The sequence below is a fragment of the Amblyraja radiata genome, chromosome 4 (genome assembly GCF_010909765.2).
Source record: "Amblyraja radiata isolate CabotCenter1 chromosome 4, sAmbRad1.1.pri, whole genome shotgun sequence".
NCBI lineage: Eukaryota > Metazoa > Chordata > Chondrichthyes > Rajiformes > Rajidae > Amblyraja > Amblyraja radiata.
In genome coordinates this window covers 55316072-55334488 of record NC_045959.1, presented here as the reverse complement: position 1 = coordinate 55334488, position 18417 = coordinate 55316072, and the positions used below count along the sequence as shown (strand labels likewise).

The following is an 18417-nucleotide window of genomic DNA, read 5'->3' as shown; positions in this document are numbered from 1 at the left end:
AAGACTAGCTTTAAGGTGAGAGGGGCAAAGTTTAAAGGAGATGTGCGGGGCAGTTTTCTTTACATTTAGACGAAGCCAATTAACCTACAAACCTGTACGTCTTTGGAGTGTGGGAGGAAACCAAAGATCTTGGAGAAAACCCACGCTGGTTATGGGGAGAACGTACGAACTCTACAAACAGCACCCGTAGTCAGGATGGAACCCGGATCTCTGGCACTGTAAGACAATAGCTCTACTGCTACGCCACCGTGCCATCCATTTAATATATAATCAATATTGATTGCTTTCTGTTTGTCTGCTCCATTGTGTGGGTTTGTGAACTTTGATTTCTTGATAGTTTGATAACTTTGATTTGTGCTTTTGTTCTCTTTTATAACTGCTGCAGGAATTCCCTCAATCTGCAGTTGGTGGTGTACCTGTGGATATTTGTTGGGAATTAACAAATATTCTTTGTTTCCGGGAAGAACTTAAAATCCACAAATTCTATCTTTGAAACTATCACATATTCATAGTAATTTTACAACATTCTCTATCCTTTGTTTTGGAGGAAAACCGAAAGGGCCTGTTTTGACGCTGTGCGACTATGAATGCAGTTCATGCTTAATACTTTTTTTTGCTTCAGCTCTCCCCTATTCCGGCTTTGTTTCACTTCCCCATGGCTTTGCCACGATAATCTAGAAAACAGCACGATCCTACGGCATAAGTGGAAACTGTTTGCTTTCTGAATCTATGCGCGCGACTGACACACGTTCTCTGCAACGATCTTCCCATGCATTGTAGATCTGGAAAAAGTAAAGGAATTGTCCCTGAGAGGAGTTCCGACGGAATGTGCTCAGAGTCCAATCTGGGACAGAAATATCCGCAATATTGTCACCGAAAATAAAATTTCGGAACAGGTAATTTGACTGAAGTGAATGAAAAGAATAATTGCTGTAAAATATATTCTTCAGGAATATGAATTTTGGACTTTTTGTTTGTATTAATATCGGGAATTTTTATTTATTGCACTTATTTGCTAACTATGTTATATATTGAGGTTTTTTTGCAGGCTGTTTTTCTGCTACAAGTAAGTGTTTTATTCTGTTTTGTCAATTAAACACTCTTGACTTGAAGATTACTCCTGATGGAAGTATATAAAATGATAAGGTAGACAACCAGAACCTTTCCCTTAGGGTGAAAATGTCAAAGGTTAGAGTGCATAGTTTTCAGGTGAGAGGGGCAAAGTTTAAAGTAGATTTATGGGGCAAGTTTTTTTTTTACACACAGTGTGTGCTGGGTGCTTGAAACGCACTGCCAGGGTGATGGTAAAAGCAGATGAAGAGGCTTTTGGATAGGGACCTGTACATACTGCCCATACAGACCAGTAATGCTGTTACGTCAGAATTTCATTGTTCCGTTTTGGTACATGTGACAATTACACACTCTTAACCCTGCTGTATGGAAAATGGAAATTTTTATAATACTTAATGTGTTCTGGACATGTGTGCGCTTATTTGAAGTGTTCAGGATGGAGCAGCTGAAGCAGAGATTGCTGTTTCTCTGTGAGTAAATATTAAAGCAGTAAGGGAATGACATCAGCCAAAGTGGGATGGTGGTAGTCTTGGATTGCTGTAGCAGGGGACGGATAAAGAAATTATATAGAAAAAGAGATCCAACTTTGTTGTACAAATGTTTCAATAAAACAAATTTCTGGCAAAGCTTTAAATGTTTTATTGGTTAACCTCACCGAAGTAAACAAAGTTGGAATTTTGGGTGGCACGGTAGCACAGCGGTAGATTTGTTGCCTGACAGCTCCAGAGACACGAGTTCAATCTTGACTACAGCTGCCACCGCCTGTAGCGATTTATACGTTCTCCCTGTGACCGCGTGGGTTTACCCCATGTTCTCCGGTTTCTTACCACACTCCAAAGACGTACAGGTTTGTAGGTTAATTGAGTTCTGTAAATTGTAAATTTAAATTGTCGCTAGCGTGAAGGATAGTGCCAGTGTACGGGGAGATCGCAGGTCATCACAGATTTGGTGCGCCGAAGGGCCTGTTACTGTGTTGTATCTCTAACCTAAACTAAACTTTTGTATTGTATTTTTCAAAGAACCTTAAAACCAAAGTGGTTTTCATCTCGTGTCTTGCTGCCAAATTAAAGATGCTGCTGATTGAAATGTTTTCCAGGAATTAAATCAGATGAAAAGCAAACTCCTGGTTCCTGGATCCCAGCTGAACCTGGGGCCTCGGGAATCCAAGATTCCCATCCTGCTGGTGCAGCAGCCCGGGAAGAGGGCTGGGAAGGAGCATATTGGATGGGGGAGCGGCTGGGATATCCTAATCCCGAAAGGATGGGGAATGGCGTTCTGGATTCCTTTGGTATTGTTATGCGCAGTAATATTCCATCGGAGGGGGGGGGGGGGTGGGGGTGTGTGTGTGTGTGTGTGTTTTGTATGTGTGTGTTATGATAATATAAGGCAAATTATATGTCTTTGTCTCTAGGCTTTAGAAATGTCAAATGCTAGAGGGAGTAGCTTAAAGCTGTGAGGGTCTAAAATGAAAGGAGATGCACAAAGGCAAGGTTTTTTTTACACATGGGTACCTGGAGCACGCTGCCAGGGATGATGGTGGAGGCAGATACAATAGGTTTTAAGAGACCTTGGATAGATACATAGATATGCGGGGAATGGAGGGATATGGATTATGTACCAACTGAGAAGATTAGTTTAACTTGGCATCATGTTGGGCACAGATAGTGTGGCTTTGAGGCCTGTTTCAGTGCTAGACTGTTCTATGTTCAATGTTGGCCTTCATTATAAGAGGGTTTGAGTGCAGGTGTTAAAGATAAGTTCCTGCAACTATGAAATCAAACGTGGAGTTTTGCAAAGTTATGATTTGTCTTTTGATTTGTAGAGGATGCATTTCCGTGGTGGGAGTACTGTGAAGATTTACTAAACTGCTCCCAGGGAGGGGGTGGATGTAGGGGTAAGGGATAGGCTACATACCACTGAGAGGAGCAGAAATTTCTTCACTTGCAGGGAGGTGAATCTTGAGAATTCTCTACCCAGACAGCTATGTAGATGCAGTTATTTTATTTTTAGTTTAGTTTAATTTAGAGATACTGTGCGGAAACAGGCCCGTTGGCCAACCATGTCCACCCTGACCAGCGATTCCCGCACATCAACACTATCCTACGCACACTAGGAACAATTTACAATTATACCAAGCCAATTAACCTATAAACCTGTACGTCTTTGGATTGTGGGAGGAAACCAGAGATCACGGAGAAACCCCACGGGGAGAGCGTACAAACTCCGTACAGACAAACCATAGTCAGGATCGAACCTGGGTCTCTGGAGCTGTAAGGCAGCAACTACCGCTGTGGCACCGTGGCGATTGAGTTCATCAAAACAAAATTATAAGTTTCTGGATATATTAAGGGAATTAGTCATATAGCCATATAACATAGAGTTGGCCCTTTTGCCGATCTCATCCATGCTGACTAATTTGCTGAACCAAGCTAGTCCTACTTGTCTGTACCTGGCCCAAAGCCCTCCAAACCTTTCTAATCCATATACTTGTCAGTGTCTTTTAAATGTTGTCATTATACCTACCTCAACCACTTCCTTTGTCAGTTTGTTCCAAATAAGCACTATATTCTTCAAGTTCCTTTTAACTATTTCACCTTCGACAAATGCCCTCTAGTTTTAGACTCCCCTACCCTGGGGAAAAGAGTGCGGCTATCACCTTTTATATGCTGCTCATGATTTTATAAACCTCCATAAGGTCACCCCTTGGCCTCCTACACTCCAAGGAAAAAAGACAGCCCATCCAGCCCTCCTTTTTACTCAACCCTTCCAGACCCAGCAACATTCTCATACATCTCCTCTGCACCTTTTCCAGTTTAATGACATTCTTCTTATAGTGGAGTGACCAGAACTGTACACAGTACTTCAAATGTGACCTCACCATTGTATTGTAAAATGCTGTCTCAGCTCCAGTACTCAACACACCAACTATTGAAGGCAGTTGTATCAAATGTTTTCTTCACCATTCTTTCTTACCTGTGTTGCCACTTTCATAGAACAATGTCCCCGAACCCCTAGGTCTCTCTGTTCATCAACGCTTTCCAAGCCCCTACCATGTGTAAGTCCTGCCCTGGTTTGTCTTACCAACCTGCAACACCTCCAGCTGCCATTCATTGGGGTCCAGTTGATCAAGATCCTGTTGTCAATGGATATTTTTAAAGCAGAGATGGATAAATTCTTGATTAGTACGAGTGTCAGGGTTATGGGAAGAAGGCAGGAGAATGGGGTTAAGAGGGAAAGATAGATCAGCCATGATTGAATGGCGTAGTAGACTTGATGGGCCGAATGGCATAATTCACCTCCTATCACGTATGAACATACGATAACCTCCTTCACTCTCTACTATATCACCAATTTTACTGTCGTTATAGTGTTTATTTCGTAGTCTATATTGTGTCAGAATAAATTTCCTCTGCATTCTCTCATGAAATTTGTGGTCCATCTTTTTTGGAGTCATATTTTAATGAGTTCCTAACAATCTGATAACCAACTCCGGCACCATCCTTATTTGGAAGCCTATCTTTAAAAAAAAAACTTGATTCTATTTACTTTAATCGAACAGCCTCGTCAACTTGTCACTTATAAAGACTTGTTTAGCCGGACTCCTTCTGCCCACTTGCTTTTAAAGATTTTTAATTTACTGAATTTATGTTCTTGTTCCTTGTTCCAAACTCTCACATTTCCCTGCATTAAATTTCATTTACCCAAAGTCTTCAAAGTCCTCAGGATTATCTTTAAAATTATGGAGCCTTTTATAGAGTAGACATAGAGAAAGTGTTTTGTCAAATGGGAAATATGCTTTCAATATGAGATAGTTACAAAAAAAATCAAAGGTGGATTCAGATTAAGCCCATTTCCCCAGAGTCTAGGCCCTTTTGCAGAGTATAGAATATCAGAATATAAAATTAATTATCAAAGGAAGAAGTTGAGATGACTATTTCAAAGTATTTAAAGGGAAGTGGTGAAAAGATATAGTTCCCTGAAAGTGGTGTCGCAGGGGGACAGGGTGGTGAAGAAGGGTTTTGGCACACCGGCCTTTTATCAGTCTGGGAGTATAGAAAGTTGGGACGTTATGTTACAGTTGTACAAGACGTTGGTGAGGCTGCACTTGGAGTATTGTGTTTGGTTTTGGTCTGCCTGCTACAAGAAAGATGCCATTAGGCTGGAGAATGTGCAGAGAAGATTTACGAGGATGTTGCCAGGACTCAAAGACCCGAGCTATCGGGAAAGGTTGATCGGGTAGGACTTTATTCTTTGGAGTGAAGGGGGCTAAGGGCTGATCTTCCAGAGGTACATAAAATCATGTGGGAATATATAGGGTGTATGCACATAGTCTTTTTCCTAGGATTGGGAAATCAAGAACTAGAGGGCACAGGTTTAAGGCGAGAGGGGAAACATTTAGTAAGAAACCGGGGGGCAACCTCTTTTCACATCTGGTGGGTACATGGAATGAGCTGCCAGAGGAAGTAGTTGAAGCGGGTGCAGTAGCAACATTTAAAAGAACGGAAAGGAACGATTTCGAGGGGTATGGGCCAAGCACGGGCAAATGGGACTAGCTTGGATGGGGCAAGCATGGATGAGTTCAACTGAAGGGTCTGTTTCTGTGCTGTATGACTGACGCTGTGGAGATGAGGGAGACGCATAAGAACATAAACACTGGCCTGGACTAGAGGGGCTAAGTGGCCTCGTTCTATGTAGATTCTTTGTAATTTATTAACCCACTTGAAGTTCTTCTCACAGTTAATTGTGCCTCTGTTTTTGTTTTGTCTGTCAATATTGCTATTGTGTCTTTATAACCAAGACCAGTGGGGCTGCTGATAGATCTGCTGCCTCACAGCTCCAGTAATCCGGGTTCGATCCTGACCACGGGTGCTATCTGCGTGTGGAGTTTGCGCGTTCTCCCTGTTATCGTGAGGATTTCCTCAAAATTCCTCCCACATTGCAAAGAGGAGCCAATTTGTAGGTTAATTGGCCCTCTGTAAATTGAGAGTGTAAGGAATGCGTGCAAAAGTGGGATAACATAGAATTAGTGTGCATGGGTGATCAATGGTCAGTGTGAACTCGATGGGCCTGGTTATGTGAAAAATCTCTAAACTAAACAACCAAACCAGAATATTCAGTTGTATTTTGAAATCAACGATACTGTTTAACAATATGACAAGTGACTCTTTATTTTGTTCAAGTTCTTGAATGTCAATTAGACTGGTTTTGGTCATCCAACCAGCCTGTTATAGTACTGATACTTCTAATACGGCACATAATACATTTATCATTCAACATCTTATCAATAGTCTTTTGAATATTCGTGTTATAGGAGCAGAATTAGGCCATTTGGCCAATCAAGTCTACTCCGCCAAGCTGTTCTATCTTTCCCTCTCAACCCCATTCTCCTGCCTTCTCCCCATAACCCTGACACCTGTGCAAATCAAGAATCTATCAATCTCCACCTTAAAAATATCCATTAACGGCCTCCACAGCTGTCTGTGGCAATGAATTCCACAAATTCACCACACGCTGACTACAGAAATTCCTCCATCTTCTTTCTAAAGGAACGTCCTTCTATTCTAAGGCTATGGCCTCTGATCCCAGACTCTCCCAATAGTGGAAACATTCACTCCACATCCACTATCCAGGCCTTTCAGTATTCGGTAAGTTTCAATGATTTTGCCCCTCATCCTTCTAAACTCCATCGAGTACAGGCCCAGTGCCGTGAAACGCTCATCTACTGCTCTTCTTTTTTCAATGTACTTAAATACTTTCTCAAAGAACATTTACCTATGAGACATAATGTTACTTACACATATTTGTGCTGGCTGCCATTAATTATATTTTTGAGAGACTATTAACTTTCATCTTCTAATGCAAATCTGCAGTTCCTTCTTACACTCTTCTAATGCGATGCTGACCTTATCCAATTTACTTTCTGTTCCATTGGCACCGTCAAGCTAATTATCCAGAGTTGTTTGATCAGAGCCATTCTTACCTCCCCCCTCAATTTAGTATTTAGTTCAGCGATACAGCATGGAAACAGGCCCTTTGGCCCTCTGAGTCCATGCCGAACAGCGATCTCTGCACATTAACACAATCCTACACACACTAGGGACAATCTTACTTATACCAAGACAATTAACCTACAAGCATATGTGTTTTTGGAGTGGGTGCAAACTGAAGATCTCAGAGAAAACCCACGCGGTCACGGGGAGAATGTACAAACTCCGTACAGACATCCCGGTAGTCGGGATCAATCCTGGGTCTCTGGTGCTGTAAGGCAGCAACTCTATTGCTGTTGCACCGTGCTGCCCAGTTGACTCAATAGATAAAGATGCTGCCTGTTCTATTTCAGTGTGTTCCTCATTTCACTCCAGCAAATAGAACATTCGCCATGATGTTCTTTTAAGGTTTTGATCAATCATACATTATTTTTTTTTCCTGATTATTATGTCAGATCTACAGGGGTATACGCGTAGGAGGTTTGCAAGAAGGAGCCAAGCATTCCCAGTACCAGGGAATTCCCTCTTTCCCAGATGATTTTCCAGACTGTCCCGCTGGTATTCGGCACTGTGAGGAGACCGAGAAGGAGCTAGTTGAGAAATACAAGAGGTAAGCAGCAGTCCTAATTCAAGAATTTAATAATGCAAATTTAACAAAACAGGCCCTTCGGCCCACCGAGTCTGCACCAACCAGCATTCACCCGTACACTAGTTTTGTTATCCTACCCACGAGGGACAATTTACAAAAGCCAGTTAACTTACAAACGTGCATGTCTTTGGGATGTGGGAGGAAACCTGAGCACCCGGAGAAAACCCACGCGGTCAAAGGTAGAACGTGCAAACTCCACGTAGACAGGCCCTGTGGTCAGGATCAAACCCGGGTCTCTGGTGCTGTAAGGCAGCAAATCTGCCACAGTGCCTTTATTGTTAAATTGTAGTTTTACCTTTTTGTTCTGTTGACTAAGTAATCTAGTTTCTTTCTAGATATCCACCGGCTAAGAGGCCGAACTATGTCCATTACGGCACAATGACCCCATTTCATTGCCCGTGGCAACGGCTGGTTGAAGAGTGGGAAGTGAAGACCAATGCAAATGACGTCACACCTACAGCCAGTGGCAAAGACCCGGAGGCAAAGTCGGAAGGGCTAAACTCCAGCATGAAGCCAATCGGTGTAAATGAAGCAGTAGTGTGCAAGCAATCGTCAGATGAAGAGAAAACCCTTGAACCCAAGGAGGAAATGGAGCAGGGTTCTGGAAACGTCACTGTTCTGGAACCAAAGACCTTGAGTATTGAAGACATTTCAGCAGAAAGCTGCCATGCTTCCATACTAAGGTTTGTATACTCGGGTCTGTGTATGACTTAGGGTATGAACATTAAATTTTCCCATTTTAAATAATTAATCCATAACCGCCTTCACCCCCCCTGTCCTTCTCTTTCCCCCCCATCCTTGGAGCATGGCCGACCTCGTAGTAGACCCACCCCCACCCCTTCCATGTGCCGTTTGCAATAGATGCAAGTTTGCAGCTTTTCTATCTCTGACCGTAACAATTCGCAACTCTTTATCCTCTCGGACTTACACCTTTATATCTGGTGTTTGTCCAACAATCTGCCTATCAGTTAACCCCCTCGCTGCGTTCACCTATTATCGGCTGTACTCTGCTCTGCTCCTTCTCTCTCCCAGCTTTCTTTTTTGCTCGCACCCTCCCTTACAATATGTCTGAAGAAGGATTCCAACCCAAAAGTCACGCCCATTTTCTCCAGGGATGCTGCCTGACCCGTTGAGTAGCTCCAGCCATGGATATGCAGGGATAATATGGTTATGGATCATGTGCAGTTAGAGGAGATTAATGTTTGGCACAGGCATTGTGGGCCGAAGGGCCTGGTCTGTGCTGCACTGTTTTAAGCAGTAGAGTAGATTAGCTTGATCCTGTGATCAAGTAACACAATTTTAATTGTGGCTAGAATAGTTTAAGCCTTTTACATGCAAGGTCGTCATAGAATCATACAGCGTGGAAATAAGTCCTTTGGCCCAACTTGCCCACACTGACCAACATGCCCCTTCTACACTACTCCCACCTGCCTGCGTTTGGCCCATATCCCTCTAAACCTATCCTATCTATGTACCAGTCTAAATGTTTCTTGACATGGCGCCTGCCTCAACTACCTCCTCTGGCAGCTTGTTCCATACACCCAACACCCTTTGTGTAAAAATAGTTACCCCTCAGGGTCCTATTAAATCTTTCCCCCCTCACACTAAACCTATGTTCTCTGGTTCTCGATTCCCCTATTCTGGGCAAAAGACTGTGTGTCTTCCTGATCTATTCCTCTCAATGAGGAAAGAGGACAGAATAAGCAGGTAAGATAATGATGGCCAGGAGTGACATTCTACCTAAACTCAGCCATCCTGAAAGACATACAATATTTTTGCAGGTCCAGACCAGCCCTGGGTAACAAGCGGGCCCTATTTTTACAGATGTCCATGTCAGAAAATACATACAATTCACTCATAACCATACCTCCAGGGACTAATGAATGACATCAAAAGCCTATGAGAGTTGTGAGAAAGGAGAATTACTAAGGTGGCACAGTGGCGCAGCGGTAAGGCTGCTGCCTCACAGCGCCAGAGACGCAGGTTCAATCCTGACCTTGGGTGATGTCTGTGCGGAGTTTACGTTCTCCCTGTGACCGTGTGGGTTTCCTACGGGTGCTCCGGTTTCCTCCCACATTCCAAAGATGTTCAAGGTTTGTAGGTTAATTGGCCCTCTGCAAATTGCCCTCAGTGTGTGGGGAGTGAATGAGAAAGTGGGATAACGTAGAACTAATGTGAAGGGGTGATCGATGAACGGCGTGCACTCAGTGCGCTGACTGAAATGCCTGTTTCCACGCTGTGTCCCAAAACTCTACATCACTCTGTTGTAACCATACCTCGACAGTATTGCAATGAATGGCATCAAATCCCTACGAGTGGTAAGAAAGGACAATTAATAAAAGTGGAGAGACAGGGAACGCTAATTCTGCCATTCATACAAATGAACATGTGTACCAGCATCAGAATTTAATAACATGTGGAGCTCACTCATGGGTTGGGGTGGCCATAACTGGAGGGGGTTTGTAACCTTGGGCTGGACTGCATCTAAATTTTAAAATTACATTTTTAAAGGAATTTTTCTTCTATTCTGGGTATCCTTCCCACATACTGAGCCCTGTGTGTGCTTGAAAGAATGATAGCTGCCCTCAGACTGAAAGTAGGGAATGAAAGAACTGGAGGTAAGAAAAGACCAAAACAAAGCAGAGCTGGTAACAAATGACCAGGGAAAGGTGGAGCCCAAAATGGCCGTTATCACCTCTTCCCAAGCCAACAATGCGCCAATATGGGCTCCAGTTCCCTCCCTCCTGCTTTCAGTCTGAAGAAGGGTCCTGACCCAAAACTATTATGTAGTATTTCCCGGAACAACAACAACCACCGAGTAAGTAATTTAACAGTAATTTAGTAACAAATCTTCAAACATGGTACATCTCCCTAATTTACATAAAATGGATCCAGTCTTTTAAACCGAGTCCCGCGCAAGTCCCGCATCCCCGTTCTCTGATCGGATGGTGTTCCCTATTTACCGCGCATGTGGGACGTTCCTGGCCAGCAGTGATGCCGACACGCATAAGTGGAAGTCAAACATTCAAGACGGTTCAGAAACATCACCTATCCATGTTCCCCAGAAGCACTGCCTGACCCGCTGAGTTACTCCAGCATGTTGTGCCTACCATTGTTCCCTTGGTGTTCCAGGTCTAGAAAGATGTTGAGGCAGCTGTCTGCATGGTGCCAACCTACATCAAGCTGTGGACAGAGGGTGAAGCCGTTCGCCAGGTCTCTGCCAGGACAGATGACCACAGATGTGGTCAACTCCATCGTCTGCTCCCTTCCCCGCTTCCTTGTCTGGGCTAGAGTGTCGCTACTGAAAAAGGGCAGTCCCGATGCTAACGCAATGATTTGTATCCCTTCCAACGAAGACCTCCAGCTTATAGCCTCAGATGCCAAGAATTGTGCTCCACAAGAACCAAAGCACAGAGACCCCTTCAAGCGGCAGATTAAAACCTTAAAGGATAAAAAGAAAAAGGCTTTGTCGGAAAGTGGTTCCGGCGTTCAGGATTCCAAACTAGTTTCCAATCGCCGAAAGGATTTAATTCTTGGCCTGTGGCCTGATCAGCCAAAGGATGTGATGTCCCACTGTTCCAGACTAACAATCGGATACGTAAGCCACGGGGACTTTTCATTGAACGTAGGCTGCGGGGAAGGCTTGGGATTTGTCAGTTTATCGGGACTTTTGCACATGTTGTCCAGTCAGCCAGCTGAAAAACGCGGCTTTGTACTCGTGAGGAACCCAGCTTCGCTGCAGTATCGCTTGGCCAAACTGAATATTGAAGTCTAAAAAAATATGCTAGATTTTCGTGCAAATTTCAGGCCGTATCTCCATGCATGTCTGAAACAACGTTTGCGTTTATCTCTCCAAAAGCCCGTAGCTCTTGCCTTTAATTAAATGGTACATCCCTTAATGCCACGTTTGAAATCTGATGCTGACTAAGTGACAGACATCGGTAGAAGATGGCTTGATAGACAAATTAGTTTCTTATTTGCTGATTCCAACCATGCAGTGCCGGCGAGATTGCCTTGCATGGGTCTGCACATTGTTCAAATTCATTGTCTCTACAATAACATTCTACTGACATTAAATTGAACCCTTCTTTGTTTAATTGTAATCAGCATGTTTGAATCCGGAGGATTAATAGGAGATTATGTCCACATGAAATGAATTGAACAGGAAATCGGTTCAGTAGACTTCATCATCATGAAAAATAAAGTCGCTGGGAGCAATGTTGTTTGTTTTATGCCTGTGTTGCTTTATTTAGAAGATGTACTTTAAGGCAAAGTAGAACTGAGTGCCCAAAATCTGAAATAAAACAGAAAATGCTGGTTTATGCATTTCTGGCGGAGTAGACTTAGGTTATCTAATTCTGCGTCTAGAATTTATGAACTTGAGAATTCACCAGTTAGTTTCCTCAGTGTTGAGACCACATCATGAACCAACAGTAGACAGTCAGAATCTTCTTCTCAGGGTGGAATGTGAAAGCCGAGAGGGCATAGATGACAGGGGCAAAGGTTAAAGGAGATATGTGGGGCAAATTTTGTTTTTACACAAGGGGTCCGCCAAGGCAGCTGAGCCGAGATAGCGGTTGCAAGAGATACCGGCCTTGGAAGTTGGCTTTGGGAACGGTTCCAGAGCCTCAACCACAGTGGACAAATTCGAGCAGCTGATCAGGGCAGACGTCCCGATGTCAAGATCGGCTGCTTCACCCAGATCCAGACCAGGCACTACATTCAGGAGGTGTGTGGGCGGGGGGGGGGGGGGGGATTCAAGTGCGCTCTTGTCATTTTGTACGGATTTAAGGAGATGCCGGACCACCAGTCGACGGTGGACCTTTTAGTTTAGTTTTAGTTTAACGATACAGTGCAGAAACAGGTCCTTCGGCTCACAGAGTCCGCACCGACCAACAATCCCTGTGCATTTGCACACACTATACACTAGGGACAATTTAGAATCTTTTTTGACCTAAGCCACATTAACCTACGAACCTGTACGTCTTTGGAGTGTGGGAGGAAACCAGAGCACCCGGAGAAAATCGACGGGGAGAACGTACCAACTCCGTACAGACAGCACCCGTGGTGAAGATTGAACCCGAGTCTCTGGCGCTGTAAGGCAGCAACTCTACTGCTGCGGCAATGTGCCGCCCATTTAACTTTACTTTTACCTGTATAAGTAATTTACTGCTTCACCAAGTGATTCAGGGCCTGGGTGACTGAATGGGGGGAGGTGGCTTTGGCAGTGCATTGGAAGATGCCTTGAGAGGGGGGGAGAGGTGGATGTTGGTGATGGAAGATGAACTAGAGCAATGTAGAGGGAACAGATCTTTATAAAGGATATGCTGGCGTTGGAGAGGACCCAGAGGAGGTTTATGAGAATGATCACGGGGATGATTGGGTTAGCATATGAGGAGCATCTGCGTCTGTACTCACTGGAGTTTAGAAGGCTGGGGGAAGATTTCATTGATATCTACTGAATAATGAAAGGCCTGGATAGAGTGGATGTGGAGATGGTTTCCAGTAGTGGGAGAGTCTAGGGCCAGAGGACACAGCCTCACAATAAAACAACGTACCTTTAGAATGGAGTTAAGGAGCAATTTCTTTGGTCAGAGGATGGTGAATCTGTGGAATTCGTTGTGGAGGCCAAATCAATGGGTATTTTTAAAGCGGAGATTGATAATTTTGTGATTAGCATAGAACATTAGCATGACATAGAACATGTTATTTGAATGGTTCAGTGGTGTTTTATGATCACTCGTGCAAAGTGCTAACACAGTGAAATTCTTTATCTTACAAATGGTCCAGGAGAGTGTTGCCAAATCCCCAATCCTCCATTAGCAAGTGTACAGAAATAGTCTACTGAGCCCGCATGCAAGAGGTGCCACGTTTCCGCCCTCCAGTTCTAAGGAGTGAGTCCCAGGCTGTGGCAGGGCCTCCAGCCATCTCCTTCCTTATACGCCACGTCCCTCTCCTCGCCCTTCTACCTTTATTTCCCCGGAGGCGCCTCACACAGACAACCACAAGGGCGTGGTAGACCTGACCCCAGTCCCCTTTCCTCTCCTCTCCTACCAGCCTTGCTCCTCACACCTTTGCGCTAAGTGTTGCTCCTCATTATACCTTTGCACTAAATGTTTGTGCTCTTTATCCTTTATCTTTGCACTGTGGACGGCTTGATTGTGTTCATGTATAATATTCTTGACTGGATAGCATGCTAACAAAAATATTTCACAGTACCTCAGTACATGTAACAGAAATACATTAAACTAAACTAAGTACAGCACAGAAAATGGCTCTTTCCACAATTTCCGTACCAAACATGGCGCCAAGACAAACACTTATCTGCCTGCACAGAATAGAAATGGGGTATAGGGGGAGCCAGCCAGACCATTCTAAAAAAATTAATGTATAGGAAGAAACTGCAGATGCTGGTTTAAACCGAAGATGGACACAAAAACCTGGAATAACGCAGCGGGTCAGACAGCATCTCTGGAGAAAAGGAATAGGTGACGTTTCAGGTCCAGACCTTTCTTCAGACTGATTTTGAGCTGGGTTATGAATGTGGCCTCCAGAGGGCAGTGAAGCTTCAGTAACTACCATCCTCTGTCTATTTGTCTGGATTTCCAGCGATGAATCGAGATATTTGCATTGCTGTTGTGCTTTTTGAAGCCATTGGACATCTCAGAGTGTTACAGCTGATCAAACCTCTTTGAAGAGCAGCTTCGGATGACATTTGATCTGTCGAGCAAAAGTACAAAACACCCATTAGTTTATTTTTGAGTCTGAAGAAGTGTTCCCACCCGAAACATATTTCTCTGGAGATGCTGCCTAACCCGCTGAGTTACTCCAGCACTGTGTGTCTCTTTGGTTTAAACCAGTACCTGTTGTACCTTCCAATACAATTAGTTTAGTTTGTTGTCACGTGTACCAAGATACAGTGAAAAGCTTTTTGTTACATTTTATCCAGCCTGTGGAAAGACTATACATGATTACAATTGAGCCATCCACAATTTACAGATACATGATAAAGGGAATAACGTTTAGTGCAAGATAAAGTTTAGTAAAGTCTGATTAAAGATAGTCCAAGGGTCTCCAATGTGGTAGATAGTAGCTCAGGACTGCTCACAAGTTGTAGATAGGATGGTTCAGATGCTTGATAACAGCTGTGTATAAACTCCCTGAATCTGGAGGTATGCGTTCTCACACTAAAGGGCCTGTCCCACTTGACTGTCATTCGCGCGCCATTTACGCTGATTGCATGTGAGTAGCACGGGACGGGCGCATGGAGTGGTGTGGAGGAGTTTGGAGTGGTGTGGATGAGTGCGGACTTCGTCCTGCACAAATTCTTTGTGCGCCATCGGCCTGTCGCGTAACTGACGGCCAAAGTGGGACAGGCCCAAGACCCTGGCGTGGCGCAACGTCTCACCTCCAACAGCAACAGAAGCAGGCAAACGATCGCCGAGCTCGGCCTGGGGCACACGGCCATTTGCGAATCCGGATCTGCCCCCACTCCTACTCCTAGAGCGGTGCCAAGACGATTGGAGATAGACACAAAATGCAGGAGTAACTCAGCGGGACCGGCAGCATCTCTGGAGAGAAGCAATGGGCGACGTTTCGGGTCAAGACTCTACTTCAGACTGAAGAAGCATCATCCATTCCTTCTCTCCAGAGATGCTGCTGGTCCCGCTGAGTTACTCCTGCATTTTGTGTCACTTCAAATGACGTCATGTGCTCCAGGCGACTGCGGACGAATGATGACGCGCGCGATTGTCGCGCGTCAGTCACTACCTGCCTGTCGCGTATATGACGGCCAAGTGGGACAGGCCCTTAAGACATAATATGAATTTAAGGATCAACTAAATCGTAACATCTCATGGAATTACATATTTCAAACACAGTTTACCGTTCTGCTCTGCATTCCTGAGCATGTGATTGTCATAGTAACCCTCAGTCACTAATTTCAAGTGAATAATGATTTTTCTTCATGTCCACATTTGATATTGAACAGCTCTCTGGATTAAAACAGTTCTGCTGTTTTGTCTTTTAAAAATTGTGTGTAACATTTCTTCCAAGAAGGAGATACAAGAGACTGCAGATGTTCATAAATTTGCCTGTGTGGATGTTTAGAGATGCAGTGCGGAAACAGGTCCTTCACCCTACCGAGTCTGCGCCGACCAGTGATCCCTGTTAGAGTAGTACACAGTGCACACTCGGGACATTTTTTACTGACACCAATTATCCCACAAACCAGCACGTCTTTGGAGTGTGTAAGGAAACTGGAGCACCCAGAGAAAACCCGGGCAATCACAGGGAGAACGTATAAACTCCGTACAGGCCGCACCCGTATTCAGGATTGAACCCGGGTCCCTGGTACTGGAACCCGGGAACCAGTGTACTCTATCACTGCCCCACCGTGCCACCCGTCATCATGCTTTACTTAACAACTGGTTGTAAGGCATTTTGTGGCAGTCAGGTGATTTTGAAGTGGTCCCTAATATTGTATAGGAAGCCAGGCAGCAGCCAGTTTAAACACAGCAAGTTTCCATAAACAGCACAGCGATAATGAGCAGACGGTATCTCGCCATGACAATTTTGCTTTTGAATGTAAGGTGAAAATATACACTTTTCTATGAGTATATTGCCTTTAGGCATAGCCCTTAGCAGCATTGATGTACAGAGGGACCTTAGGGTCCAAGAATGTGCAAACTCAAACTGTGTGGAGTTTGCACGTTCTCCCTGTTACCACATGGGATTTCTCCGTGTGCTCCCATTATCCAACATCCCAAAGATGCGCAGGTTGTCAGTTAGTTGGCCTCTGTAAAAATTGCCCTTAATGTGTAGAAAGTGAATATGAAAGTGGGATAACATTGAACTAGCGATGGCTGGCATAGATGGGCTGAAGGGTCTGATTCCATGCAGTCTTTCTAAAACAAAAGTCCATAATTCCCTCAAAGTGGCAACAGGAGTAGAAAGAGTGGTGGGTATGCTTGCTTTATTAAGTCGGGAAATTAAGTATAAATGTCAGGAAGTCATGATACTGTTTTATAGTACATTGGTTAGTCCGCATTTGCAGTATTGCCTGCAGTTCTGGTCGCCCCATTACAGAAATGATGTGGAGGCATTGGAAAGGGTGCAAAGGAATTTTACCAGAATGATGCCTGCATTAGGGGGTATTAACTACAGGGAGAGGCTGAACAGACTGGGAATGTTTTCTCTAGAATGGAAGAGGTTGAGGGCAGACCTGATAGAAGTGTATAAGGTTATGAGAGGCATAGATCAGGTAGACAGTTACACCCTTTTACCCAGGGTGGAAATGTCAGAGTTTTAAGATGAACGGGGAAAAGTTTGAAGGAGAGGTGCAGGGCAGGTAAAGACAATTGGACAGATACACGGCTACAAAAGGGTTTGAGGGATATGGATCAAATGTGGGAAATCTTTAAAGGAGATACAGTGCAGAAACGGACCCTTCGCCCACCGAGTCCACACCGATCAGCGATCCCCACACATTAACACTATCTTACACACTAGGGACAATTTGCACTGATACTAAGTCAATTAACATATAAACCTGTACGTCTTTGAAGTGTAGGAGGAAACCGAAGATCTCGGAAAAGCCCCACGAGGTCATTGGGAGAATGTACAAACTCCGTGCAAACAGCACCCGTAGTCAGGATCGAACCCGGGCCTCCGGCGCTGCAAGTGCTGTAAGGCAGCAACTCTACCACTGCGTCTTGTGTGGGGCCAGCATTTACACAGATGCTGGTGTGTGTCTGGAACGCGCTGCTGGATGTGGTAGTAGAGGCAGAAAATAGTGGTCTTAAGGGACTCTTGGATGGGCACAAGGATATGCAGGGAATGGAGGGATATGGATCACATGCAGGTAGATAAAAATTGGTCTTGGCATAGACATTGTGGGCCGAAGGGCCTGCACCGTATTGTTCTATGCTCTATGTGGCCAAACTGTACAGGATGAAAGTTCTAGTTCTGTTCAGGCAGCTAGTTTTTTTTCCACGGCAGCACAGTGGTGCAGCGGTAGAGTTGCTGCCTTACAACGCCAGAGACCCGGGTTGAACCCTGACCTCTGGTGCTCTCTGTATAGCGTTTGTACGTACTCCCCCGTTACCGCGTGCGTTTTCTCCAGTTTCCTCCCACACTCCAAAGATGTGCAGGTTTGAAGGTCAATCGACTTTATTTAAATTGTAAATTGTCCCTAGTAGAGCGCAGACTCGGTGGGCCAAAGAGCTTGTTCCCGCGCTGTATCCCAGTTGCATTCGAGTTGAAGTTCCGTGAGTGTGTTTGGTATTTCACACCCATCCCCAATACACAACCTTTGCACATGGATCAAACTAACTAGCATATCGTAGAGAGGTTTTTCAAATCCACTTGGCCAACACCAAAAAATATGAACTAGTTATTTTTTTGTTTTGTTTAGGCAAGAGATGCGTGGGTTTGTAGGTTAATTGGCCTCTTAATTTAAAAAAAATGCCCCGATGTGTATGTAGGGAGTGAATGAGAAAGTGGGATAACATAGAACTGTGTGTAGGAAGGAACTGCAGATGCTGGTTTACACCGAAGATAGACACAAAATGCTGGAGTAACTCAGTGGGTCTGGTAGCTTCTCTGGAGACAAGGAATAGGTGATGTTTTGGGTCGAGACCCGTCATCAGACAGAGTCAGAGTGAAAGTAAAAGTATGAGAGTTTAGGTTTAGGTTTGTCATTATCACGTG

The 18417-nt window shown here is 44.4% G+C and overlaps 1 protein-coding gene across 4 annotated transcripts in view; it reads left to right on the top strand.

The window, feature by feature from the left end:
• pop1 (POP1 homolog, ribonuclease P/MRP subunit) overlaps nt 1-11929 on the top strand; it is a 42679-nt gene extending 30750 nt beyond the window's left edge. For all 4 annotated transcript variants that reach the window (XM_033019467.1, XM_033019464.1, XM_033019465.1 and 1 more), the window contains exons 14-18: nt 781-896; nt 2168-2359; nt 7514-7668; nt 8043-8390; nt 10840-11929. In XM_033019467.1, the coding sequence (XP_032875358.1) occupies nt 781-896; nt 2168-2359; nt 7514-7668; nt 8043-8390; nt 10840-11482 (1454 nt within the window). In that variant the 3' untranslated portion in view covers nt 11483-11929. The remainder of the gene's footprint in view (nt 1-780; nt 897-2167; nt 2360-7513; nt 7669-8042; nt 8391-10839) is intronic.
• Nucleotides 11930-18417: the final 6488 nt, after the last annotated feature.